The sequence below is a fragment of the Motacilla alba genome, chromosome 4A (assembly GCF_015832195.1).
Source record: "Motacilla alba alba isolate MOTALB_02 chromosome 4A, Motacilla_alba_V1.0_pri, whole genome shotgun sequence".
Lineage (NCBI taxonomy): Eukaryota > Metazoa > Chordata > Aves > Passeriformes > Motacillidae > Motacilla > Motacilla alba.
The window spans coordinates 4,263,685-4,290,890 of NC_052045.1; the positions used below are offsets into that span (position 1 = coordinate 4,263,685).

The 27,206-nt window shown below is 41.0% G+C and overlaps 1 protein-coding gene across 3 annotated transcripts in view; it reads right to left on the reverse strand.

The window, feature by feature from the left end:
- LOC119712882 (connector enhancer of kinase suppressor of ras 2-like) overlaps positions 1-27,206 on the reverse strand; it is a 167,844-nt gene that overhangs the window by 14,828 nt on the left and 125,810 nt on the right. For all 3 annotated transcript variants that reach the window (XM_038164675.1, XM_038164676.1, XM_038164677.1), the window contains 7 exons: positions 25,944-26,197; positions 15,853-15,887; positions 11,233-11,281; positions 8,483-8,531; positions 7,258-7,433; positions 5,806-5,879; positions 326-397 (listed from right to left, as the gene is read on the reverse strand). In XM_038164675.1, coding sequence (XP_038020603.1) covers positions 326-397; positions 5,806-5,879; positions 7,258-7,433; positions 8,483-8,531; positions 11,233-11,281; positions 15,853-15,887; positions 25,944-26,197 — 709 coding nt within the window. The remainder of the gene's footprint in view (positions 1-325; positions 398-5,805; positions 5,880-7,257; positions 7,434-8,482; positions 8,532-11,232; positions 11,282-15,852; positions 15,888-25,943; positions 26,198-27,206) is intronic.

A 27,206-nucleotide genomic window follows, 5' to 3' on the forward strand; every position in this document is an offset into this window, starting at 1 on the left:
CCACTAAAACTTCCAGCCCTTACCTACAAAACATCACAAGGGTGATGAACCTTAAGCCCATCAACAAAAGAAAAAATTCCAACTAACACAGATGAGACCAACACAAGTAACTTTCCTTTGCAGAGCTAAGACATGTCATGGCAGGAAATGGCAGCAAAGTGAGCCACAGAATGTAATGTATTTACTGAAATTAATGGAAAACTAATTCCTGAGAACACCATGAGCCAGCATCCCATCAGGCTCCAGGAGGATATTCCTGTGTGAGATGAAATATTAAAGCACCAGGATAAAGAACAGCCCACAACAAAGGGGACACACAACTCACCTGTTCATCTCTTCAAGGCAGTCGGTTGCGAAGTAGAAGCTCTTTATTTTGGGGTGACATGCTTTGAAGGCACTATAAAAAAGAGCACAAAGAATAAAAACCACCTTTTCTTTCAAGCATCTTGTCTACAAATACACCAGACTGTCCTGCTCTATGATTCCTCAGGTTTCATGGGCATTTGTCATCTTCAGTCTGAATTTTGCTGCCTAAATTTATGGATGGATTCCCCCCGATCTGATTTCATCTACGTTTGTGAGCCTCATCCTTTGCAAAAATTTCAATAGCGCTTGAACGACTTAAAAATATAAATCCTTTTGATAACCACTGATGTTCTACATCTAAAAAATCCTTGGGTGAATTTGAAAGTCTTATTGAGTATATTCAAGAACATCTTAGTTGTATTCCAAAGATCAGCCAAAGGAATAAATGTTTGATCCCCCCACCTCTTCTCATGTAGTTGATGACAGTTTTATGTTCTACAAAAAGAAATGCAGAGGGCTGCCAAGTTGAGCTAGAAATCACTGGAATAATAGATAATAATCAGATGGCATGGGTGATTATAGTTCACATAAATGTTCTTTATTAATGCTTTTATGTGGTCTAATCCCTGAGATCTCCCTCAGCTGAGCAGTTGAAAACTGCTAAGAACAATAATCACAGTTTTTGCAAATTTTTTGTGTGGATATAATGAAAAGGAGTTTTGCTATCAAAGAAACCAGAAGGTCCCAGCATTAAAGACTATTAATTTGATTAGCTGGCAAATGTTAAAAAAATGCCACACTATCATTTATAACATTTATGTTAAAATACTGACATTTATATGGTAATTACCAGATGTAAGAATTAGATTAGGAATCATTACACGTGGAATTATGAAGAACCTGTGATGCAATGTTTCCACTATTAATAGCTTAAATGCAAATGAGTGTTTTATTAATTACTATGACTTATTGCAGTTTTCTAAGACAAGATGAAAGCTGAAGAAGCTTCACCTGGGCACAGTGATTTTTTAATATATATAATGAATAGAAATGCATCCAGCGACAGCTTTCCTAACAAGAGCCCTACAACAGATTTCTGTATTTCTGTACAGTTTCTTTTTTCATGAGATTAGGGATATAAAGGGTAAGGTTATCTTTGCACAGAGGGTTATCATTAAATATTAAATTCCATAAAAGGAGGCTGTAGAGGTATTGAAGTGTTGTTTTGGCATCTGGACAGTATTTTGGCATCTGGCAGAGCCTCACTGCCCTGGCTACTGCTACTTGGTAAATAAAAGCAGTGAGTGACTGAAATCCCACACAGGGATCCGTGGTGCCCACTAGATGGCACAGGCTTGTTAATTATCTCTCTTTTGATCATTACATAAATGCAGTTTTAAGTATGCTCTGATCAAATTTATGTTTTCTTTTAACTGACGGGTATGATATGGTTTTAGTGTCAAGAATTCTTATAATTCTTAGTCTTCTGCTTCTGATGTGGAAGTTTTTAATCCCCCCATGCCAGCTGAGTCCCAGCAGCTCCCACTGGCTCTGTGGAAACAGCTGTGGGTGAGAAAGGTGGAACAGTTTTGTGTGTCTGTGAATTAGAGCAGTACATGGCACATCTTTAATTACACAGAGATTAGCAAATACTGTGCTTCCAACAGAAATTTCTTACACTACTACATTTTTGATGCTCAAAATAGAAAATCATGACTAAACAAAAATCCTGCATCGTTCTATTGTTGGTCTGAACTCTCTGCAGTATCTGCACCTTCTCCTGCTCCACTTCCCCAACCATCTCCCAGTGGGATTGGCTCAGATTGGAGAGGATTAGGTGCTGGATCTAAAGATCCTAATCCTTTTGGCTAATCTTGAGACAACATCACATGATGGAGTTTCTGCTAAATAGGATTATTTTCCTAGACAGGAAATTTAAATACATACAGGCCTTTAAATGCCAGTGTTGGGGTTTCAGTGTTAATGGGTGGAAGTTAGTGTGATAAACAGAGTGTATTTGGCTCCACTGTGCTCCTGTAATGTGATAAAATCTATGCTGAGTAGGTCATTTTCTAGTGGAAGGTGTCCCTGCCCATGGTAGGGGTGGAATCTTTAAGGTCCCTTCCAACCCAAACAAGGCTGTGATCCTGTGATTATTAGAATATTTTACATTCTCACAAACCCTGCCTCAGTTAAGGCACAGAGAGGTGAAATCAGGAGTATGCAACAGGTCAGGCACTGTCTGCAGGCTCCTGGCTCAGCTGCTGCAGAACTTGTGAACAGGTCATAAAATGCAGAAAGAGCAGGAATTTTGTCAGGGTAAATCAGGTAAAGGCTGCAGGTCTGGCTGCTTTTGCAAAAGAGTTCCCACATGCCAGGTGCCTGCAAACAGCTCTAATTGGTTACTGTGTGAATGTTCCTTGAGATCTTTCTGTCTGATATTGTGGTCATTTCCTGAGATAGTGAGCACTAAATCTGCAATAATGTATTGCACTGTTACATATCTGCTGACTGCAGAAAAGAGATCTTTACTGCTATGAAGTGGAGATCCCAGTTCTGTGCAAACTTGTGATTTATATGCTTTGCAGTTCTGTGTCAGGACTGCAAAACACAACAATAAATCCATCTTCATCTCCCAGCAGTGTCACTAAGATTATTATTAGGGAAGTGTTTAGATACATTTCTAGCATTAGGAACTGCAGTCTCCAGGGGAACAATTTGAGAGGTATAAATATGAATAATTTAGGGGAATTATATCTATATATTTACATTTGGCTTGGTTTGGAGGGCCCCAGACTGGCTGCAATAACCGAGATGTGGGGTAATGAGTGCCAGTTTGAAGAATAATCCCTCCATCCATTGGCTGCACTCCAGTTAACACAGCCCAGAAGTTTCTTCCCTGTGGGGGCCCACTGGTGGCTCAAGGGGGCTTTGCTGTCTGCAAAGACTGTCAAGTTCTTTTCAGAAATAATAAAATTATGAAACTGTAGCAACATTTAAGCTGTACCTTCATGTCTGCCTGTACTACCATGACATTTGTACAGAGCTCTGACTGCACACTTTCAAGAGGAAGTGCCAACACTGTGGCATATCCTTGATAAATTTAAGACCCAAATTTGCATTAACTAGGCAATGAAAATTTTGCCAGATGGAAATTGTTGAATGTTCAGGCAAGGCACCAGTTGATAAGGATTAATTATACCTGTGGCTCAATTAATCTTTATACTTGGGGATCAGCATCACCATGGGGCGTTATAATTATTGGTATCTGTGAAAATACCATGATATTCATGCCATGCCACAGCACACAAACTCAAATAACCATAATTTCTCCTACTCTGTGATCACTTTTAATCAGGAGGATGCAGGTATTGCCTAAAAGCAGTGGAAAGTTTTTCAGTGGCAATGCAGAAAGCCTCCTTTCACAGGGCCAAGGTCATTGCACGTCCAGCTATAGCCTGGAGAGCTGAAGCAGCCTGAGATAATGCCAGGGTTCCTGAAATAATCAGGGTACCTTCATTAAATGCATTACTGAGGCAAATCATCAAACCATACCAAATGATGCTTTCAATTATCTATATTCTTTTGAAAGCTTTCTTAAGGCTACTCCATCACTGTGAGCCATGGACATCAGGAGCAGCCAGGCTGGGGAGCAGAGCGACCCTCCAACAAAACAGTGGGAAAGAGAAATCCATTAATTATCCCAGTAACTCTTCAAATCCTTTGGTTTCAAAACGGTTTGAACATTGCACATCAATAGCTCTGAAAACAGCAGAGATCTGAGGGGAAACCCAAACTGAGTACAAAAATGTTCTTAGTTCTGCACTGGGGAGAGGTGAAGGAAAACTGACACTGCGGTTTTGGCTTTTCACTGGGATCAGGCAATGGAATGATGCTCACTCCTGCCTTGCAGGACAACCCAGAAGAGGACAGGTAAGTGTTTTCCAGGTGTGCTCACAGGCTGGACACAGCCATGGGCCCCATTCCCACGTGCTGAATATTCTGAATTTCAGTGCACTCACTTCCAGGTAAAACAGGGGCTAAGGTAAGGTGCAGTTCTTGTGATGGGGGAAATATATAAATGGAACTCCCTGAAGGAAGAAATCAAACAGAAATTCAGCTCAGGAAGAAAGGGAATATACTATGAACATCTTCATTATACTTTTACCTCTGGACCTGCCTCTTTTTGAAAGGATTCAAAGCCTGGAGGTTCTCAGCTTTCAGTCGTGTGCAAAGTTTCAGTTAATCGGACTTTTCCCTGTGCATATACCCTACAGAAATCCTTCCCTAAGCTGAGTTCTGAGGGATTGTGTTCTCATGCTTTGAGGAAAGCTCTGGAAGCTATTTCTAGCTGTGCACAATGACCTTCTGTTTGATCTTGGTTAATTCACTGAAATCTGTTAAGTGCTTTATATTCTAACAAAAGGGTATTATTTTTTCCTGTATTTTTGTTCAATATCATTATTAACATCTACTCATTGCTCTGAGGTATTTATAGTGCTCAGCTCATGTTTAATTTCTGCAGTGATACCCTCAGCTGAAAGGAGAAATAGAAGTGTAAATTGCACTGTCTTGTACTTCCCTGACACAGTAATAATATCCCCAGACAAGAACAGGCAACTGAAGAGGTTTGATTTTCTGATGAGCAGTCTCTATTGTAATTCATATCTTCAATATTTTCATTGTACTGTGCTCACAGTTGTAGCACTTATTTCCTCAGACCAAAACTGCATTCAATCATTGGGAAAGCAGAGGAAAAATCCAGGATGCTCAGTTAAAAGTAGGAAAGCATACAGAAGACAAATGCAAATAATTCAGGAGATACCAGCAAAGTGCTACTCTCAAAGCATTGGAATTGTTCTGTTAAACCTGTTGATTGCAATCCCAACACTGTTTGGAAGCAGTTTCCAATGAGTGTCTGTTATTAAATATTCCTTAATTGTGCAAAGCTTATAATATGCTTTTTAGTGGAATGGAATGGAGCAGTAGCAATATGCACATGAGCAATAATGCAGAGTTCATTTTGCATATGGAACCTAAATATTTTAGCAGCTGAGAGCAACACAATATTGGGTATGAAAAGCTTCCCCCATAAAAGAGAAAATTAAGATTATATTCACCATTCCCTGCTATGATATTTGTTATGCTATTTCCTATGGGAAAATACTGCCCTACTGAACCTGAGAAAGTTTTATCTCTTTACTAAAGTATTCATTGCTTTTTGATTTACTTATTTAGCTGAAGCTGTAACTGGACTATCTGCAAGCTGGCAAAAGAGTTATTCAATTCATTTTAATCCAGTAAATGGAATTTACATTACATTGCATCTTTTGTAATAAAGAGAAATACTGAAGCTTAAGTGGATCTATGATGTTATATTTACAGTTTTCAAGGCTTTTTCTCACTAACTTCCTTCTCTGGACTTTGCAAGTGGTCAGTACTATGTATAGCCAACTTCCAAGAGCAATCCTTTATAAAGATAATTGACACATTACTTACTGTTTTCGTCTGCATTCAATTGCTCTGTCTATCCTGAATTCAGGTAAACTAATGAATCCTTCTGCTTTTTCATCCTATTGAATGAGGGAAGAAAATTGTTGAAAATGAATATAGAATTAAAGGAAAGAGAAATGAGCAGCAGCTGTTTGGGGTTTACACAAAGAACAACTACCCAGTCAAAGGAAATACGGAATGTAATTTGCACAAACTGTTTTTCCTATGGAATGGATTCAATTCATCACACAATGTAAATAACCCCTGTGAGGTAACTAAACTGGTAACTTCTCAGAGGAGGCACAGCCATCCCAAACCCCCTTTTGCTGAAGTTCACAGAAGACCTTTCAGCGCCAAACACAGCCCCTAAACAGAGGAGATCTCTCAGATTCTTCCCCAGAAATCAGCATTTTGCAGCTGTTTGGTGGATGCCTCTCTTGAAAGCCACAGTTGTCACACCACGGCCCCTGAGGAGCTTCCTTGGCGAGGTCACCTCTGATTAAATCGAGAGGAAATAACCAGGAAATGCATCCTGTCACTTTTTGCTTCTTTTGAAGCAATTCAGCAGGAAAAGCAGAGAGATATATTAACACCAGGCAGGTTTGTGCAAGGTGTTAGCAAGGGCACAGTGAGTTATGGCTTGGTTTGAGGCACAGCCAGTGCCCCCACCTGGCACAGGAAATGTCAAACCCCACAAAACCCCTTGCTCACCCACAGCCTGAACAGCCTCTTGGGCTACAAAAACCACAAAAAGTGAGGGCAATTATGCTGCTGAACACCTCCTCTGGAAGGAAATGGGAGAGGTGGAGTAAAAGATCAGAAACCCAAGCAGGCTGCAGAGTTCAGCTCCAGTGCTGGGGCTGCTGCACACAAATGGAAGAGCATCACTGAACCAGTTTGGGCTTCTCCCCTCTGTTATTTCCCTACATTGATGCAGATTGCACCAGCATAGGCACATTGGTTTTCTGGAAAATTTCACCAAGAGCAGCATTTTGCACATGAGAAACTGCAAAGTCCAGACTTATTCAGCAAAAAGCAAGAGGAACATCGGTATAAAAATAACTTCTGGATAAAGAGATTTACCAATTCAGATTTTCACATCTGCTTCACAGAATGCTTAACTAACACAAATGGTCGCACTTTTCACATCCCCCCTCACAACTGAAACTGGGGAGAGCCGAGTGTGAACACTGTGTTAGTCCAAATAAATCTGTGGAAAAGGATTAACTACAGACATACTCATTTCTTAAAGACTGCCACGAACATCTGCTGTTTTATTAAGCTAGAACATGGACTTGGAGATTTTAAAAAAGAATTTCAATTGAAATATTTCCAGCCAGAGTGTCCCAGACCTGGCAATTAAAGTGGCAGTTCATCCGGGCAGTAAAAATAGACTTTAAAAGAACTGTAAAGCTTAAGGTTTCATTTTGACTTTTTCCAAGCACGGCTTCTACTTACATTCTGGTTTGTGTACCAGTACAAGGAGGAATCCTTCAGAATGAACCAGTACTTTTTCCACTTCTGGGTGAAATAACCTTTGGCATCCTTTTTCTTCCAGAGCCAGCCCTCGCAGTCGCCGTGGCCCAGGTCCTTGCAGGAGATGCGCCTCCTGCTCACGCTGGAGAGGGAACTCCCTGCGAGCACCACAAGGGGAGGGGAAATGTTCCATTTTTCATCCAAACATTTCCCTCCCAGCCAAACCCCCTCCAGACTCCAGATGAACAATTACCAAATTCAACAGTGCCCTGTGATTTTGGTTTCCCCATGAACACAGTGAAAAGGGCCTGGTTTATGCAATGCTTTGTTTAATCTCCAGAGGGTTCGTTCCTCTAAGGGCTGCATTTTTTTCTGATTAAGATGGACAGCACCATTCCAAAGTAAAAATGTATTGATTTAGCCTCAGTCAGGAACTCAGAGTATGACACAATCTCTACACAGATGCAAACACTGCTTTTTTCCATATATCTTCCCTTTAGCAGCAGAAGCTTTGTGAAATTATGGGGATTTTTAAACCCAGTTTTTATAAACAATAAAAAAACAAAGATTGTTCACTTCCATAACAGTGCACATGCTAACGTGATTTTTATCCTGAAGTGAACAAAAATATTTTAACTTTACAGCATCCTGTTAAAGGCACAGCACCAGGAATAGGGTTGTTTTTCTTTTTCTTGGTGTTATTTCAATGATTCCCAATTGAAAGGCTTAGATTGCCTTGTAAATATTAGTAAACCCATATTTTTAATAAATATTGTGTAATTTATTGTCCTGAAAAAAAAAGCCTCTGGAGGAAATTTCCTTAATATATCAGACTTTTTTTTCTGTGAAAAATCAAGTTTATGATGCTACAAGAATTACATTTGTCCTACAGCTGTGAAACAGGGAAGAAATTTAGAGAATATAAAACACCATCCTTTGCTTTGCAGTGTTCCACAGGCAAGTTCTGATCAATTTGCTCACAGATGCTCCTTGCCTTCTTCCTAAGGAAGAGGAAATTTTTCCACCCACCCAAGCAGTATTATACCCATAAAACATTTCTTTTGTTATTTAAATTTGGTATTTTCCTTTATTGTTTACTATTAAATTTAGAAATATTCGAATCAAGTTGAACTTTTGTTACAGATCACTTATTCTCATAGAAGGAGCCTCCTTTTCTAGTTTCAGAATGTTAACTGAAAGAAGTTACCTTTTGACCATTTTCTGCTTTTTACCCTGAGGGAAGCGTAATGGAATGACTGTAAGGAAAAAAATAAATAAATTATGAAACACCAGTGCCAGTAACAGCAGTAACATGTAAGAGCTTTCATTCACTCCCCTCTCCAGGGTTATCACAGCATCCCTGATCACAGGATCTCCCTCATGTCATTTTTCTCTTACTACTTTCCTCAACATCATAAAGAAAACAACACTCTGCTAAATCTGCAAAATAAAAGAGCTTAAAAAATATTAATTACGGTTGCAATGAAAGCATCGAGGATTCTTTGCATGAAGAGCTGTGCAGTGGTTTGAAAACTAAAGATATAAACTCCCACGAAGGAGCTGATAAACTGACTGGTATTTGAAGTTTGTTGCATCAAGGAAATAATTATAAAAATGTGCACTGAAAAAGAGATATTCACCACAAACATCATATACAAAATCCTGTGCTTAATGACAAAATCACACTTCCCACCACAGAAACAAGTTTTTTGGGTTGGTGGTTAACAGAATAAGTCCCAGGAGAAAAAAAAAATTGTTTCATTTTGTGGCAGCATTAGAAAATTGCTACAGATTCTGGGGGGGAAAAAACCCTAAAAGCATCTCTTTAGAGATAGTACTTAAAAACTCGTAAGGATTTGCCTCCCATGAACAAATGCTTAAGAACCCTAGAAAATAATCAGGTGAAAACAAGACTCCAGCTCCAGAGAGACAAAGGTTTATTTTAAATGAAAGCAGCAGAGAGAGGAGCGCGTTGGACATGCACGGCCCTGATTTAGCACTTCACAAGGGGAAGGTTTGGTGGGGACTGCAGGGATCAGCAGCTCTCTGTGCTCCCCTGACCTCAGCCTGCTCTCCCAGCCAGCCCCAGGACAGGAATGTCCCACAAAATGTGATAATTGTGTCAGAGGAAGCTCAGTGAGGGAGGGTGCAGCATCCACTAACTCAGCACATCTCCCTTGTTTCACTGCATCTCTGCTAATGTGTCTCTTTGTTCAGGAGAAGACAAAGATGAATGCTCCTGTGCTGGAGGAAATGAAACAACAAAATCCAGAAAATGAAACAGCAAAACTCCGAGAGAAGGTGTCAAATGTGCCCAGCAGCTCTGGGGGGTTTGTGGATGTGCTGCAGCAATATTGATCTGCCCTGGTGTGTCGACTGGAGTTCTGTGGGGGCTGAGCTGGAACAATCTGCTCAATGTTCCTCTGTCCAGAGAAATGATTAGGGCAAAGCAGGTGTGTTCCTGCAAAAGACATCACCAAACTTCCCCCCAGTTTAGGCTAGAGACATGTGGGGATGGAATAAAACCCTACAATGAAATGTGGGTAAATTAAAGAACTGCCAGACAAATGAAATCTGGAGGGGATACTCACCAGAAACTGGGATTCATCACTTAACGGAAACTTTTTAAAACAACGAAAGAAACAGCACAACAAATCAAGGGAGAGCTGAAAATATCTTCCTGAAATAAAAAATATCTTTCTTCTAAAACGCTTAGCTAATTCTTCCTGTTTTGTTTATGCACACATAGAATGCATTCAAACCAAGGAAACTAGAGGAAGTGGAAGGTTTGCAATACCTTGGGAACCAGGAGTTAATTAGCACTGCTAACGTAAAAAGTCAAACTCCACATTCCGAGAGATAAAAGAACTGCTATAATATAATTAACTTGGTGGCAAACACTGTAAGGAAACAGAGCTCACAACTCCAAATGACTCAGAGTTGCTATGGGAGACAGACAGATGATGGAGAACTCACTGGGGCTGCCGGTGTTTCGATTCTTATCTCAAAACCACACCACGAGGCCACAGTCAGAGAGTGCCCACCCTGCCACCCCCACCCAAAGCCAGCCCAGTGAAAAATGAAATTTAAAAGAGTGCTAGAATTGAATGGATGTTCCTGAAGGTAAATTAAGGAGTTCTCTGTGTAATCAAGGGATAGAAGTGCTGGCACAGAAACACTAAATGAAAAGCAAAACTGGTTGCTTGTACCTCCATTGGTTTTAACCTCAGGAGCTTTTAGGGGAAACTGCTTAGATCTGAGTCATCACAGCCACAGAAATGTTTGGGTTGGGAGGGACCTTAAAACTCATCCCATCCCCTCTGCCATGGCAGGGACACCTTCCACTATCCCAGGGTGCTCCAAGCCCTGTCCAACCCAATCAGTGTAAAAAGTGCCAAGTCAGAATGAAGAACTGACATTCTACAAACTAAGGTTCTGTTGTTTGTCCTTTGTATGAAATAATAATAAATTTTTTACAGATATTTTCCATTGAAAATGGAGCACCTCAAAGCTGGTACTGCAAAAATATTTGAAAATCTTAATCCTCCATCTCCCTATGATAGTATTGGTACTGTTTAAATATTCTAAGAGTTTTAAAACTTTTCTTTAGCTTCAGGGTAAGCCTCCTTCCAGAAGTGCCTTCCAGCCTAATGTGGTGTGTGATTCTCCACCCCAACCTACCACATACTTGAGAACACACACCAAGGTTCCTAAACTTAACTGAATTCCTATGTTCCAAACCTTAACTAAAAATACTGCAGGCACACTGACCTGCTGTCATTGCAGCAACCAGTTTCCTCAACATGGAAATGATTCCTAGATTTTTGTTTTCAGCTCTTTCATAACATAGGCAAATGTCAAGGTTTGGGATATCTAAGGTATCTTTTAAAAATATGGCAATGAATTGAACAGTTGAGGAGTTTTTTACCTATTTAAAGCACATGTATAGATCATTACCTTCCTCATGGATGTGTTTCCTGGATGGTCAATGGCAGAACTTGCATATCTAGGACAAACAGAAGAAAGATGTCAAATAACCACAGGAAAAAAACCAAACCGATTACATAGTGCTTACAAACACTCTGTGAATTTCTAAATATAACCACAGCATCCTGCAGCACAAAGTTCTGTAAGACTTTGCTACAGGATGCCACCGATACCAAGAATTGACACTTTAAAATGCAGAAGTACCATCTTGATATATGTGAGCTCTGAAAAGATGGAGAGCAAAGCAGGGCAGCAGCACCAGAGGCCTTTCCTTGTCCAGTGCAAACAGAATTGGCCATGATGGAAATAGTACACTGAGTCAGGGTCAGATTTGTCCTTTTTATCCATTTTTCAGAGCTTGGACTAATACACACATGTAGCATTTTGGATTTATTTACCTGGTCACAGGGATGCATTTTTAATCCACTCATCTGGATCTCTGATTTACATTTAGGTTACTTGAACTTCCATCTCTTATATAATATATTCCTGTTACAACAAGGAAATTCTCACTGCAGATTAATTATTGAGTATTTTGGAGTGAGGTTTGAAATCCCTGGCTCAGGTCTCTGCTCTGGGCTGTTGATGCTTCGAGCAACTCAGGTGCACCTGTAAATCTCTGCAGTACAGGTGCATCTGAACATGCAATATTGACAGTGAAATGTCAAGACTGAAAGTCATTTTTTAAATGTTTATCTCTTCTTATCTCTCCAGCATTAACCACAACTAAAAAAAAAAGTAATTTCCAAAGCACAGCGCCGTGACCGTGATTAAAATAATCTTTAAGCATTATTTACAAAGACAAAATGTGTTATGAGGAAGACCTTGAGCAGTGTTTTCACACAAAAAAATAAGCAAATATTCAGAAAAATGTTCATCCAAGCAGCAGCTGTGCCCCGTGTGAGTGATGCAGTTTTTCTGCCTCTCTCCCCTTGCAGGCTGGCTGCTGAGGGAAGCAGAGCTCTGCACCCACGTCCCACAGGGATGTCACAGCTACATGACACACCCTGGCCAGAACCCACAGGGTTGAGGCTTCCTATCACCGGGAAAAATTGTCCCGAAGTGAAGATCAAAGACCAGGGGCAACCCTGCTAAGCACAGTCAGGTGTTGGTGTGCAGGAAAGCTCGGCAGTGATTCCTCGCTGGGTGCCTGTTACCTCCTCCTCTGTGAAACAACCCCCAACAGGGCAAAGCTCCTGGCAAACGGGAACAAATCAGCTGCTGCTGGGGACAGGCAGCTCAGCTTGCCTTCCTAAAACCTCAGTGCACCCACACATCCAGAGGTTCCACCTCCAGCTGCAGGCTGCCACTGCCTAAATTGATGCCTTAAGTTTCAGCTTTTATATTTTCCAGATTCTGTACCGTGTTGGTGTGTGACTCTGAACTCCACACACAGTGTCAGCAGTTCTCCTCACAGCTCAGCCACACAGAACAATCCTTTTCCAGCCCCAGGACCAAGAACACCATGGCAGCTTCAGGCTCAAAAAGTGCAAACAACAGGGAGTTGAGGAGAGCAGTCTGGGAGGATGGGACTGCAGAACCTGGAGCTGGAACTGGACAATGAACCCAATATGGAAATGGACCAAAACTTATAAAAGTGTGAAAACTCATGATCTGGGGTGTAGCCCTGGCTGGGCTCTTGTACTGCCCAAGGTGTATCCTGTGAAGCCCTTTTAAATAAAGCCCCACTTTATTCCTTTAACTCTGTCCAGCCTCTGCTCAGGGCAGCCTCTCCAGGCACCAAAATCACAGCTCCTGCTCAGGAGTGAGGTGACGGCTCCCAGCCACAGGAGCTGTGGGGGAGCTCAGCTCTGCCTGGCAGGCAGGGCAGGTTTGTGTGTGAGGGACAGTGTCCTGCCCGAGGGGGCTGCTGGCACTCCTGCCCTGTGCTCACAGCTGGGCCAGCTCTGAGGTGTTTGGGTGCCAGGAGTTTGGGGGAACCCAGAGCTCTGAGGCATTTGGGTGCCAGGAGTTTGGGGGAATCCAGAGCTCTGAGGTGTTTGGGTGCCAGGAGTTTGGGGGAACCCAGAGCTGTAAGGCAGAGATCCCTCATTTCTGCTCTGCTCCAGGCTGGGACAGAGCTGCCAGCCTTGCTCTATGTTCTCCTCATCAAATGAGTGAAAAGTGTTCCCAGGGACATCCTGCAGCCTCATGGCTCTCACAAAGCTGCTGGAGTTCCCTGCAGCCTGGAGGAGGCTCTGCCCCATACAAGGAACAATTTCCCTCTCCTTGGCTTTTCTAAAGCAGAGGATGCAATAATAAATATCACAGAAGCTCTACAGGGCCCTGTATGTTGAAATCACAGAATCCCAGGATGGTTTGGGGTGGAAGGGACTTTAAACCCCATCCCATTTCATGCCCTGCCTTGGGCTGGGGCACCTTCCACTCTCCCAGAGGGCTCCAAGCCCCATCCAACCTGGCCTTGGACACTTCCAGGGATCCAGGGGCAGCCACAGCTTCTCTGGGCACCCTGTGCCAGGGGCTCCTCTCCCTCAGAGGGAAGAATTTCTGTATAACCAACCTAAATTCCCCCTCTTTCAGTTATTGAAAGTAATGGTATTTCACCCAAATATGTCAATCTGCCTGCACAGTTTGTCTCCTGGTCCCCAAAGCCTAACTCTAGGGGCTAAATATCTCAAAACTGGTTTTTGTTTTGGTTTAAGCTATTTAAATAACTTTAAATAAGATTATTAGGAAGGTGATATAATTCTGCCTCTTGAAATATTTTTCAACATATTGAAAAGACATAATATGGTCATGTTTTAAGCCTGAAATCTAAAATGTCTGGGAGAAGGATTCTTCTATAAAAGACTATAAAAGCATAGCCTTTTGCTATGAAAGTTTGCCAAAATCTCATCAAGTCATATGTCCCTGGAAAGTATCTCTTGGCAGATGCCCTGTCCTGTGCACCAGGGATGTTCCATCTGCATTGCAATGTCCCTGCCAAACTGGGCACGTGCAGCCTGCTGGGAAAAACCAGGAGCCCTTTGCTCTGGGAAGAACAAAACTGCTCAGAAGAAAAACAAACTCCTCTGCAGCCCTGCCTCGTGGCTGCCCCAAAATGTGGGTGGGGAGAAGGAAATGAAACGGTGAGACACGTGGCTGTTTCTGGGGGGGCTGTGGGGTTTTTCTGATGCAGAAAAGTCAGGCAGGAAGGAGCTGAGGGAGGGCACAGCCAGGCTGAAAATAAGGAGAAACAGGTGGGAGAGAAGAACAGGACAGGAGAACCTTTGAAGGGGCTGGGAGGCTAAATGGAACCAGTCAGATTTACAGAAAACAGTAGGTTTTGAACACTCAGGTGTAAGAGGTGAAGTCAAAATGTGACATGAAGTTTTAATTCAAAAGAATTCAAAAGAGAGCAAGAATAACTCACTCTCCCCCCAGGTAACCCTGCCCAGGAGGGGTGCTGTGAAGTGGAACAAAATATTAATATTAAAATATTAATATGTTTCATCCCCTGTAAAAGCAAACCCCCACACTTAGCTGAGGTGTTGAACTGCTGGAGAGGCAGGACTGGCTGCTGTCAGATGAGCTGGAATTTCATCTGTGGCTCTCTCTAATCTCTGCTAACAGTGCTGTTCTGGGTTAATAAATGCCATTTTAACCATGTACAGCACACCAGGGAAACAGCAGCAAATGGTCACCACTGCAGCTGCCTGTCAACTGCATCGTGATGTTTAAAACACACATAAAGAGGTAAAAATGCTGCCAGCCCTAAAAAATCAAGCATGAGGTGGTCATCAGCTGGTAGTGTTGCACCTCAGACTTCCAGCTGAATTCAGAGATGTTTCTAGCACTGAAGGGAATCATCAGCAGCTGCAAATCCTTTAGATTGGCCAAAACACTCTAAATCTAATTAATTATTCAGCTTCTTAAATAGTTTTAGGCCATATACAGGATGAAAAAGCATGGATAATTATCATAGATTACAACTAAACTTAATTAGAATATGTGATGATACAAAGTGGCTGTTGCTTCAAACATTGCTCTAACTGTGACTTCTGGATGCAACATGAATATGGAGATACTTCATCAGATACACGGCAAAGAAATGAAAGACAAAATCACTGTTTTCTTCATTAGAATAAATTGATTCAATTCAGACCTAAAGGCCAAACTGAAGACCCCATTCTTAATAGCTGTGTACTCCAAGCCACAAATATAAGCAGCTATTTTGTACAGACTGAATTAGAGGCAGATGTTCATGGAGACATTCTGCCTGTTGGTTATGAAAATTGTGTTAGACACACAAGACATTTTTCATCCTCAGAGTGAGTCTGAAATACTGAGTTTCAAAAGTAAAAAAATAGATTGGGCAACATAACAGTAGAATTTTTCCCCTCTACAAATATCTTATAAACTTTATTTGAAGAATTTTTTAAGCTTTTGTGATTTATATTTCCATTTGATGTTGGCAAATGAACATTTGCTAAATGATATCAGCACAGGTATCTCTAAACCCTGAAAATTTATTTCTCAAATACTGCAACAAAGTTTCTAAAATTAAAGAAAGGAGTTTAATTCACAAATATAACTGTTCACAACTATAACTGTGTATATATTTAAATATGTAATAACAGAAGTAATTACCTTTCAGTATCTCCACTGACTGTATCCCCTGCTCTCTGTAGAAGAAAAATAAAGAGCATTAAGCACAACTGAAGACCAGACTTCCTTGGTGCTCTGAGCACAGTGAAAAAGTGACAGAGGTAAACCACAGTCATTCTGCAACTCTAAAGCAAAGGAAATGGAACATTTATTTCAATTTCCAGCTAAGAGTTATTTTAAAATGAAGATCATGCTTAAAACAGCTTGCATTTGCACTTATAAACTAATTTCAGATGCTCTCTAATGGTGATCAAAGCTCTTTAAAATAAGGGAGCTAAAATTTGTTTGGATGTTTGCAAAAGTGTTAATATTTGAAGGGGAGTTTAAATGCAAAGAACGAATATTGCAATGTAAAATACAGAATTTCAGAAGGACAAACTTTCTTTGGCATCACTCTTACTTGATTTACCACACTGGTTATTTATTCCTCTGAGGTTTGGAAATGAACCTGTCTTCATGGAGTAAGCAGCAGCTGATCTGGGGTTAAAAATAAAATCTTCAGACAGTTTAAGTAACTTTAAAACAAGTTATATGGTGAAGGAATCTTGCCTCAGCTAAATATTGAAATTTAACAAATGAATTTTAATTTAAAAATTAATTTAATTTAATAAATGAATTTTAATTTAAATGAAATTTTAATTTAAAAATGAAATTACAAAAAAACCCCATCCCCAAATAGGGTAAAATTCACATGTATTTGTTTATAAATGCAGAAATCTGTACTTTCAAAATCTTTGACTTTCTGGATAACCAAACAGGAAGCTGATAATTTTAATAAGTGCAATGTTTGTGGCTTGATGCCACTGCTTGATGCCTGCAGCAGATGTTTGGTCACAGATAATACTGAGCCACAGACCAGCTCAGAGCGCAGCAGGGAAGGGACAGGAAGTTTGCTGGGTGCATTTCTGCAGCAGCCTTAGGACCTGCAGGGGACAAACTCATTTTGCCACCTCCTCCTCCAAGGAGTCCCCCTTGCCCCTGGGGAGCCCAGTACAGACCCAGCTTTTAGCGTGCTGCTGCTCAAATATTCCAGCAAATGTGAGCTGCAAAGGCGATCCCGCTCAAATAAGGGGCCTTATCTGATGGAAAATAATGAAATGTGCCCTTTCACTAAAAGCAGGAGTTCTCTGACATTCCTTGTGGAAACCAGGCAAAGGCAGGAGCTCCCCACTGAGTGACTGAGTACAAAAAAACCATAACAGCCTTTCCTGAGAGCCACAAATGCCTCAATTCTCTTCTGAGTATGCTGAAATGTAGCCTAGAGAACTTTAAAAAAATTGGAAATACCCTGTAGAAATACTCACATTTTCTCAAAGCAGACTGGGAGGGTTAACAGCACGCAGCTGAAGTAAAGTAGCTGCTTGAGAGATGCTGGTTTGGTGCTGCAAATGCACTGCTAAACACAAATGAACCAGTCTGGGCATCCCTGGAAACACTGGGGACAGCCCAGGAAAATATTGTGTGGCCAAGCGAGCAGAAGAACTTTGACAGCAGCACTAGCTGTGCTGCTGTTATAAAAATAGAATTTATTCCTACCAGAAGGCTCGAAGCTTTCCTTCTCTTATCCCTCTGACTTCCAAGGTTTCTAATTTTAGCAACTAAAAGTGGGACTACTAATTCAGTCAGTGCTTCCCATTCTATTTCCTAATTTCCTTTTCCAAAAACGCTCCCAAAGTAAAAGCAAAGTGTTTCCAAATCAGGGTTTATTCCCTCTCCCCAAATGAGTCCCATCCCACGCTCTCTTCCCTGACACACCTGAAATAAACCTCCCTCCCCCTGCTCTGGCTGCTCTTTCCAGCACCTGAACTGCAAATTATCACTGCTGTAACAACTCAGTTATTTATTTCCTTCCAAGAAAATGCACAAAAGCCACTTCTGTCCCACGAGATCACCTTGGATTGTGGCTTCCAGATTCCTTTGGATCAGATGGGTTTCATAAGTGTGATGTGAACTTGCATATATTAGGCTGAAAAAAGACTTACTGGAGAGAAATTTGCTTCTCATAATAAAACACATTTTTCCAGAGGTCAGTCTTTCAACACCACAAATTTTTCTGCATTACCAAGCATTAATTTCCAAAGATATTGAATAATGTAATCTCATTAACTGAAGCATAGTCTGTAGCAGGGAAATTTTAAAAGACTCCATTAGAGTGTGAAAAAGAAAAATATGATTTAACCATTGAACAACTCATAGATTATTGTAACTGATTATTGGTTGCTGTAATTAAAAGAAAAGAGCAAAGAAGAATATCTATATAAATATACAGAGGGAGAGAAAATTGTTGATATTAGCACTTGAAACAGAAAAAACATAATTACACCTTTTTAAGTCTTTATCAATAATTAATTTATTAGAAGAAAAATCTCAGCTCCTGACCAACTCATCACTAACACAGAGATTATTACCAGTAATTGAGTGTGGACCCTCGGGATTGCTACAGACCTTTGTCACATATTTATCATCTCTGATTTGACTGATTTTCTCCCCAAAGAAGCTCTCTTGGGAGAACAATCTTGTTGCCAGCTTAAATGCCAACCTTTATAGAGGATTTCTGATACTACCCATGGAAACACCCACGCTCTGGCATTTCTTTAAATGTCTACCTCTAGCTAAAGTTAATTTCCTTGTGTAATTGTAATTACATGCAGATTCAATGCTGACAATGACAATGTGGAAAGCACCTACCTGCATTTTCAGAAACCTTATATATAGTTTTATTTTCTGAGCAGTTACTTCTTACCACTTTGTGACATTTGGGGGAAAAAAATTGCCTTTTCTTAGTTCCCAAAGTAAAACTTTACTTCATCTTACTACAAGGCCACTTTCATGAGCAGCAGACATGTGGGAGGCTCAGGAGACACAAGTCTTGTCATGCTGCCAGAGACTATAAAGCACAAATTCTGTGAAATTCAGGTCACTGGCACCTATCTGCCTTCTTCAGTCAGCTCCACATTCCTGGAGCTCCAGGGATCCCCACGGATCTGCTGCTGCCTTGCACGAGTGGAGATGAAAGGACACAAAAGCCTCTGAGGTGCCACAAGCAGATCTGAGGCTCCTCTCCCAGAGGAAATCCTGTAGAAAGTCCCATTTACCTGAAACTTCTATAAATAACTTATAACAAAAAAAAAAAAAGAGTTCATTTGAATCAGAATTTCTTCTCCTAAGCAGAGAAATCAGACAAACCACCGAGAACAGAAGAACCCTGAGCTGCAGAGATGGTGTGAAAATATTCAACACCCATTATTTACTCGTTTCCTAAACAAGAGACAGGAATAGTTGGTAATGAGATTGTAACAGTTTCATAATGGGTGTTACTAATGTCAGTGGCCAAATTCAACATATTTATTCCATCTACATATATCATTTATTCAAATGCAAAGATTCCAAAGCTTCTTTATCGTTCTGTTCTTCCACTCTTCTATACTCAGATACTGAATTAGTATTAATAAAAGTAAAAAAAAGAAAAACTTATTTGTTCTTCTGCCTCTTTAACTCATATATTTATTATCCTGAAGATTTCTCTACATCGTGTTTGTTGAAAAACAATCAAATAGTGGCCTTGTTACGAGGGGCTGTACTTATCTCTCTACCTCAGAGAGCTGATGCTTTCACCCACTGAATATGCTTTCAAAATTATCATGCTGAGCTAAAAATAAAAATGGCCTTTGAGGTTTTCATTCCACTCACCCTTATTGAGGGGAGAGATAACAGAGGCAGGAAATCAGCCAGTGTAATCTACATTTACATACAGTTGGAGGTACTCAAATTTGTGCTGAGGAAAAACAAGAGGGCAGGTGAGAAAATGAGCTGGAGGTGGAGGGAAGGGATCCACTGGAGTTTGTAATGATGGGAGATGATCACCCCTGTCAGCACACAGGGGGGAGCAGGGGAGCTCAGGGAAAACAGGCAATTCCTTCCTCTTCCTCACTTCCCCATTCCCATGGGAACAGGGGGCCCTGCCCTGCCCAGGGCTGACATTTCTGCCATGAAATTGTCCTGCCCTCCAAACCCAAAATCCTGCCTTTCTGCCATGAAATGTTCCTGCCCTCCCAACCCAAAATCCTGCCCTTGTGCCATGAAATATTCCTGTCCTCTCAACCCAAAATCCTGCCTTTGTGCCATGAAATGTTCCTGCCCTCCAAACCTAAAATCCTGCCTTTCTGCCATGAAATATTCCTGCCCTCCAAACCTAAAATCCTGCCTTTCTGCCATGAAATATTCCTGCCCTCCCAACCCAAAATCCTGCCTTTGTGCTGTGAAATGTTCCTGTCCTCCCAACCCAAACTCCTGCCTTTGTGCCATGAAATATTTCTGTCCTCTCAACCCAAAATCCTGCCCTTGTGCCATGAAATGTTCCTGCCCTCCCAACCCAAAATCCTGCCTTTGTGCTATGAAATGTTCCTGCCCTCCAAAACTAAATCCTGGTTCTCCTGCTGGGGAAGGGAGGGGGAAAACCCAGGGAGCAAGGCTGAGCCACTGGGTAGAGAGGAAATTCAGAGGAGTCCCCAAAAGGTTTCAACTAGACTCCTGCACACTGATGCTTTCAGCAGCAGAAGATGACATTTGTGTGATAAGGCAGAGATTTTTTTTTTTTGTTGCATCTTCTGGAGGACAAATATTGCAGTTATCATAGCAATAATATCAGTTGTAACTAATATTTACTAACAAACAGCTGCTACCTTTGGCTTCAGACTATATATATAGACTATACATTTTTGGTAGCCTGGCAAAACAATAAAAAAAAGGCTTAAATTCATTTGCTAAAATAATACAATGCTGTACAACTTAGTTGTGTTGAGGTTCTCTGGAGTCAGAGGACTCCAGAATGTTTTACAAATGGCAATTTACCCATGAAGTCACAGCAGGTTAATGAATGCTTCATTTGCTGACTTGCATTGGTGGTGGTTTGTTTGAAGATGCAGAATATCATCATTTAAATATGCTCTAATAGAGCAGAATTACTTCTGAAAACACTGCATATGTTTGGATAAAGGCAGCCTCATATTTGCTTTGTGCAAAGTGTCCTGATATAACTACAAATAAAGGAATTCCAGGCCAGCCAGGCAGCCTGAGCTTTTGGAAGCAGCAGGAATAGCAGCCTGTCTTGAGGCTGAGTTTGCAGACACATCCAGCCTAACCTGGCTGTTCCAAACACAATGCCAGCCCTCTCCTGAGCCTCTGCAAGGGGCTGGGTCTTCCAGAAATTGAGGACAACCTGAGTTCTGGGTTAATGGTTGAGTCTTTTTGTTTTTTTTTCCCTAGATCCAAGTCAGTTATGAAGTTCTTGATTACTGAATGAATGTGGAAACTCAAAGACTGATGATATTATTGTTCAAAAGAATCTTTCTTTACATGTTATTTCCCTTTATTTTCCCTTATACTCTAAAACACCTTTTTAAAATACCTTTTTCCCCTTGAGCTGTTTATAGATTAATGAGGAGTGTAGTTTAGAGAGTCAGGTCTGAACAGAACTCTAAATAAACACATTTTTGGACATTGCTACTCAAGGATACTCTTCAAGTATGAGGGAGACACTTGTCAGCTCAGGCCTTCATGTGCATAGTCCCAATGAAAAATACCATTATTTTCCAATCAGTACAACTGGGCAGACTCATTTTGAAGCTACAGAAGCCAGAAACCACACACTCATCCTCAGAGTGATTTCCTAGCACAACTGCAGGTAGGAAAAAAAGGTTTTCCATATTACAGATACTTAAATAAAACACAAAGATAGAATTTATTCAGCAATTCAGAAAGGAAATAAAACTGTAAAGAAAGCAACACTCAGTTTTGTTTCTTTCTGCAAGAGCAGGAAGGATTAAATAAAACATGAGCACATCTCCTGCAAAATTGGCAATAAAAGGCTCCTCCCTCAGTCACTGGAGCTGATTCTCCCAGACTATCTTAATTATTCTACTTATCAGAGCAGCACTCAGACTGCCTGTCATCCCAAAAAAGCATCTGGAACATCTGGCACATCCCAGCGTGCACCCATTCCACAACAGCCAGACCTACATTGGTTCTGCACAGGTTTTAATTCTCAGCATGTACCCTGACGCTTGATATCGTTTGTCAAGCTGCCTCTGCAGCTCCAGGAACAGTTAAAGAGCATTTCCATCACCCTGTGCCACGGGGATGAGTTCCCAGCTTCCCGGGATCAGCAAGAAGGGAATAAAAAGCAGGTTAAGCAAGTGCTGTGTGACAATGACTAACCCTAAAACGCCATCATGTTTCAAATGATCTTTAAAATAAAAAGTGACTCCTGGTCTGGCACTCTCAGTGAATACCATTATTTCGGTTTGACTGTGAAGGGAACATTGAAAGGAAAGAATTGATCTTAAAACTCATTAAAAATTAAGTCTTTTCAACACACTGAATTCTAATTCACACACCAAAAAAATTAGAAATTCCAGTCTATTCTCCAGTTTTTTAATATATGATACTGCAAAGCAAAATATCCAATTACTCTGTAGATAATAGGCCCAGCACATTTATCACCAAGTAAAACCAGATGAGAGATCAATTGGAGAATTTAATGTGGTAGCCAGCAAATTGAATTTCAGAGTTTCAGAAAGTTGTGCAAGTCTGAGGCAATAAAACCACAGAGTTGAACACCGTGTGGCTTTCCAGACTGGATCTGGAAGGAGAACTTCAATATTCTCCTTTTAGATGGAAGCTGGTTGCCACAGAGCAAAATGGAACTGGGCAGCAGGACAGGTACAGCTTTCTATAACTTTCTGTAAAATGCTGAAGATTTTCCAAGATTTTTTGTGTTTTGTTTTATGGTCAAAAATGCAAAATGAAAAATTTCCCAGGTACATCTGGTCTACTGAGCTGGAGTCCTGTGTGATAAGTTAATTTTCTGCAGAATGAGCTCTGGTAATACAAAATAAAAGCATATTCAGGTTTTACCTCTATCCTTGTAAGCCCATATTCTGGTTCAACCTGGTAAATGATGTCACTTCAGAAGTGAAGCATTAGTAAACATAGAAAGTCATGTTCCAAGAGATACTCTATTAATTAATAATTATTTATAACAGCCTTACTAATTGTAATTGACTCTTGCTTAGGTTCTGTGACATTGCATATCAATTAAATTAGAGTTATAAATATATCCTGGAAGGGGGCAGTGTTTCTTGACAGGAATATTTTACTGCAACATGGCTTCATGCATCATTTTATATCCTGGGCATGCTGCCAATATTGCATTACCTAAATATCCATTTTATATAGGAACTCTGCATCCTCCCAGCAACTTATGAAATCAGGCTAATTGTTTAATTTTAGGTTCCAAATCAACATTCCTTCCAAAGCATTAATCTAGTGGTGAATCTCTGCAATTACCAATTTTGCAAAACTTCTTACGTCTGGTAATTTAAACTACTGTTAAGTAAGTGCCTTTTTGGATTTTTTTGCTACATATTTATGTAAGTGCTTAGAAAATTAAGCAGTGGCTAAGTGATGCTCAATTCCTCCTTCCATCAAGCCATCTTTGTTTGATTACAAAACATTATCACCTTCCCTTCAGTAAAGATGATGAAAATCCTATTTATCCTCTCCATTTCCCAAAGCATTTATCTGGCCTGAAATGTTGATCTGTATCCAGAAGTTGTACTGGGCATGTGTTAGGAGGAGAGGATTTCATGGAAATGTGATTCCACCAGTTCTGCACTTTTGCCTTCCATTGAAAGACACAGAGCAAAAGTAAGAAGAGAAGCTAAACCAGTTTTGACAACATTTTAAATAAAAATGTAGCAAAAGCTGTTTTAAGATGATTTGGTCTCATTATCCAAAAAAGTTTTCTATATCAAAATGCTTATGAAAATCCTGGTAACACCTTTAGATATTAAGGAAATGAGCTGACCTACTTAAATTTATATCCAAGAACACAACAACTCGGTTACTTTTCCTTTTTGCTATCAAGCTGCCATGAAATGTTCTTTGATATTTCACATTTTTGTTCTGGGTAGCTCGCTTTCAAGATAAATATGCCCATTTTTTTGCTTGGCTTTTCAGAATTCTTTCAGTATTCCAGTGGAAAGACGTTAATGTGACTGATTCTGTGCTGGCAAGAACCCACAAAATCTGTGTCAGCAACTCCGTGTATTTGTCAACTCAGTTCCTCTTGTATATTTATAAGGCAGTTGACAAAGTGCCTCAGATATTCTGATTCCTGTGATTATCTCCTGAAGGACTGCAAAGGTCTCTTTTAATGCTGCCCCAAAAATTTATGGTGATAAAAGAATTAATACTGCTCTGTCAGCTCAATAATAATAATAATTTTACCTGTGCCCTCCTCTGTAATCACTTCACATGGAACTCAGCTTGTGAACATTCAGAACTTTTAGGGTGGACCAACCACTCCATGTTGGCTCTTCCTGTTTTCCAGTTTCCTGCTTTTCCTTCAGACCCTTTAGAGTTGACATTTTCTGTCATTCAGGTATTTCAAAATATTTACTTTATTATCATCCCATATCATACTGCCAATCTGTGACATCAGTTAATTGCATGATGGTGTGGAAATCATGCAGGAAAATACAACTTCAGTCCTGAAATCAAGGGTGGAATTTGCATCTTACCCAAAATGACCCATTTTCCCTCTCTTCAGAACTCAGGTGAGCCAACAGATCATCAACAGAACTATAAAAACTGACTGAAACCAGCTGATTCATCTACCAAGTTATGAAATATTGTTGGGGTTTGTTGCAGAGTTGTATAATAATTTTGTCATTCTTCCTGATAAACTGCCTGCTGATTTTCTCTCCAGGTTTGAAATCCTTTGCTTTGACTTGATTATACTGATAATCTCTGTCAGAGAGATTTAAATCCATAATTTAAATAAATAAATTTAAATAAACAGTAACTCCATTAAACTCATCTGTTTTTACAAGACACAGCAATCAAAGTGAAAATACAAAAGCTTATAAATTAATGTATAATAAATCATTATCAGAGGCTGAGTGCAGGATCCTTATGAACCTTCAGAGATAATACAGTCTAATTAAACTAAGCTCAGTGAGACTCAGTAATTAAGAGCACGGTTTTATTAAAGCATCTGACAGCAAATGATTCTTGCCTTGTGTTTTGCTGTTCTGTCCTGACTTTTATGAGAAAGCTGTCGTGATACTGACATTGAAAAAGTGACTCTTAGGAGAAATTTGTCATGACACCATCACTGAGCAGCCTCTCTCAGACTATGAAATACAGCAGGAAAATATGAAGTAGGAGACTGAGCCTTTATGCCTGGATCAATCCTGAAGGAGAACATCTGAATGCCTGGATCAGTCCTACAGGACAATGTCTGAATGCCTGGATCAGTCCTAGAGGAGAACACCTGAAAGCCTGGATCCATCCTACAGGAGAACACCTGAATGCTTGGATCCATCCCACAGGAGAACACCTGAATGCTTGGATCCATCCCACAGGAGAACACCTGAATGCTGGATCCATCCCACAGGAGAACACCTGAGTGCCTGGATCCATCCTACAGGAGAACACCTGAATGCCTGGATCCATCCTACAGGAGAACACCTGAATGCCTGGATCCATCCCACAGGAGAACACCTGAATGCCTGGATCCATCCTAGAGGAGAACACCTAAATGCCTGACTCAATCCTAGAAGAGATCATCTGAATGCCAGGATCAATCCTACAGAACAACTTTTGAATGCCTGGATCCATCCCACAGGACAACTTTTGAATGCCTGGATCCTTCCGACAGGAGAACACCCGAATGGCTGGATCCATCCTACAGGAGAACACCTGAATGCTGGATCCATCCTACAGGAGAACACCTGAATGCCTGGATCCATCCTACAGGAGAACACCTGAATGGCTGGATCCATCCTACAGGAGAACACCTGAATGCTGGATCCATCCTACAGGAGAACACCTGAATGGCTGGATCCATCCTACAGGAGAACACCTGAATGCTGGATCCATCCCACAGGAGAACACCTGAATGGCTGGATCCATCCTACAGGAGAACACCTGAATGCTGGATCCATCCCACAGGAGAGCACTCGGTGCTCCCCAGTGGCTCCTGCGGGGAGCGTTGGCTGGGCACTCACGTGGTAGAGTGGCACGGTGTTGTTCTCTGCCAGGGAGAAGCTGAGCACGTCCTGCTGCCCTGGCTCCAGCCTGACGCTCATGGTGGAGGCCAGCACCGAGGGGCTGATGGGGTAGCTGGGGTTCCCTGGGCCTTTGCCCTTTTTCCTGGACCTCCGGGCCGTGTCCCGCTTGCTGTCCTTCTGCGCCAGCGGCTCCTCCTGGATCACCAGGATCTTGTCATCGCTCAGGTAGCGCAGCAGCGAGTTCTCAGAGTCAGTGGTTGGAGGGGGAGGAAGGCAAAAAGAAACATTAGGAAGAGGAAATAAGCAGAAAACTCTTGTGTTTGCAGGGAATGCCCCGACAGAGGCAGGAATGATGAATCTGACCCCATGTTCTCAGAAGGCGGATTCATTATTTTATAATACTATATTGTATTAAAGAATACTATACTAAACTTTACTAAAGGATACAGAAATGATACTTACACAATGCTAAAAAGATAATAATGAAAACTCGTGACTCTTTCCAGAGTCTGACACAGCTTGACCCTGATTGGCCAAAGAGTGAAAACAACTCATGCCAGAATCCAAGGAAACAATCACCTGTGGGTAAACAACCCCCAAACACATTCCACACAGGAGAAGCAAATGAGATCAGAATTGTTTTCCTTTTTCTCTGGGGCTTCTCCGCTTCTCAGGAGAAAAATCCTGGGCGAAGGGATTTCTCCAGAAATGTGAATGCCACAGAGAACCGTTCTGGCCAGAGACCATCACTGGGTCCTGGTAAACTGGGAGAAGCCTTGTGAGTGTCCAGGGAATTGAGAGGGCTCTCCCTGCACTCCATTCCACATTTCACCACAGATGGTGAAAGGGAGCAGACATAGAAAATATTACTGCGTTGTATCATGCAGGGAGCATCTCTGGGACCATTCCAGACACCAGGATTGTAATTTCAAGGAATTTGACAAGCTGGAATAACGGTTTTAAGGAGATGTGCAGCAAACTTGGGCACAGTTTCAAAATGGGAGCTGGCCAGGCAACAAGTCTGTTACTGTCTGCAGCAGTGAAATATGAGCTAAACACACATCAACAGATTTGGAATAAATCAGAAAAGGTTTGTGCCTGAAATGAAATTTATTTTCTCTTGGAATAGAAGTTTACTGAAAAAAGTAGTTTAAAATCCTGCATTGATCTTCAAGAATATCATTCATTTTTTGTCACATTTTTAGGAGTCAAGTTGAACTCCTCTCAGCTTCCAGACCATGCCTAAAAGATTCTAAAAAA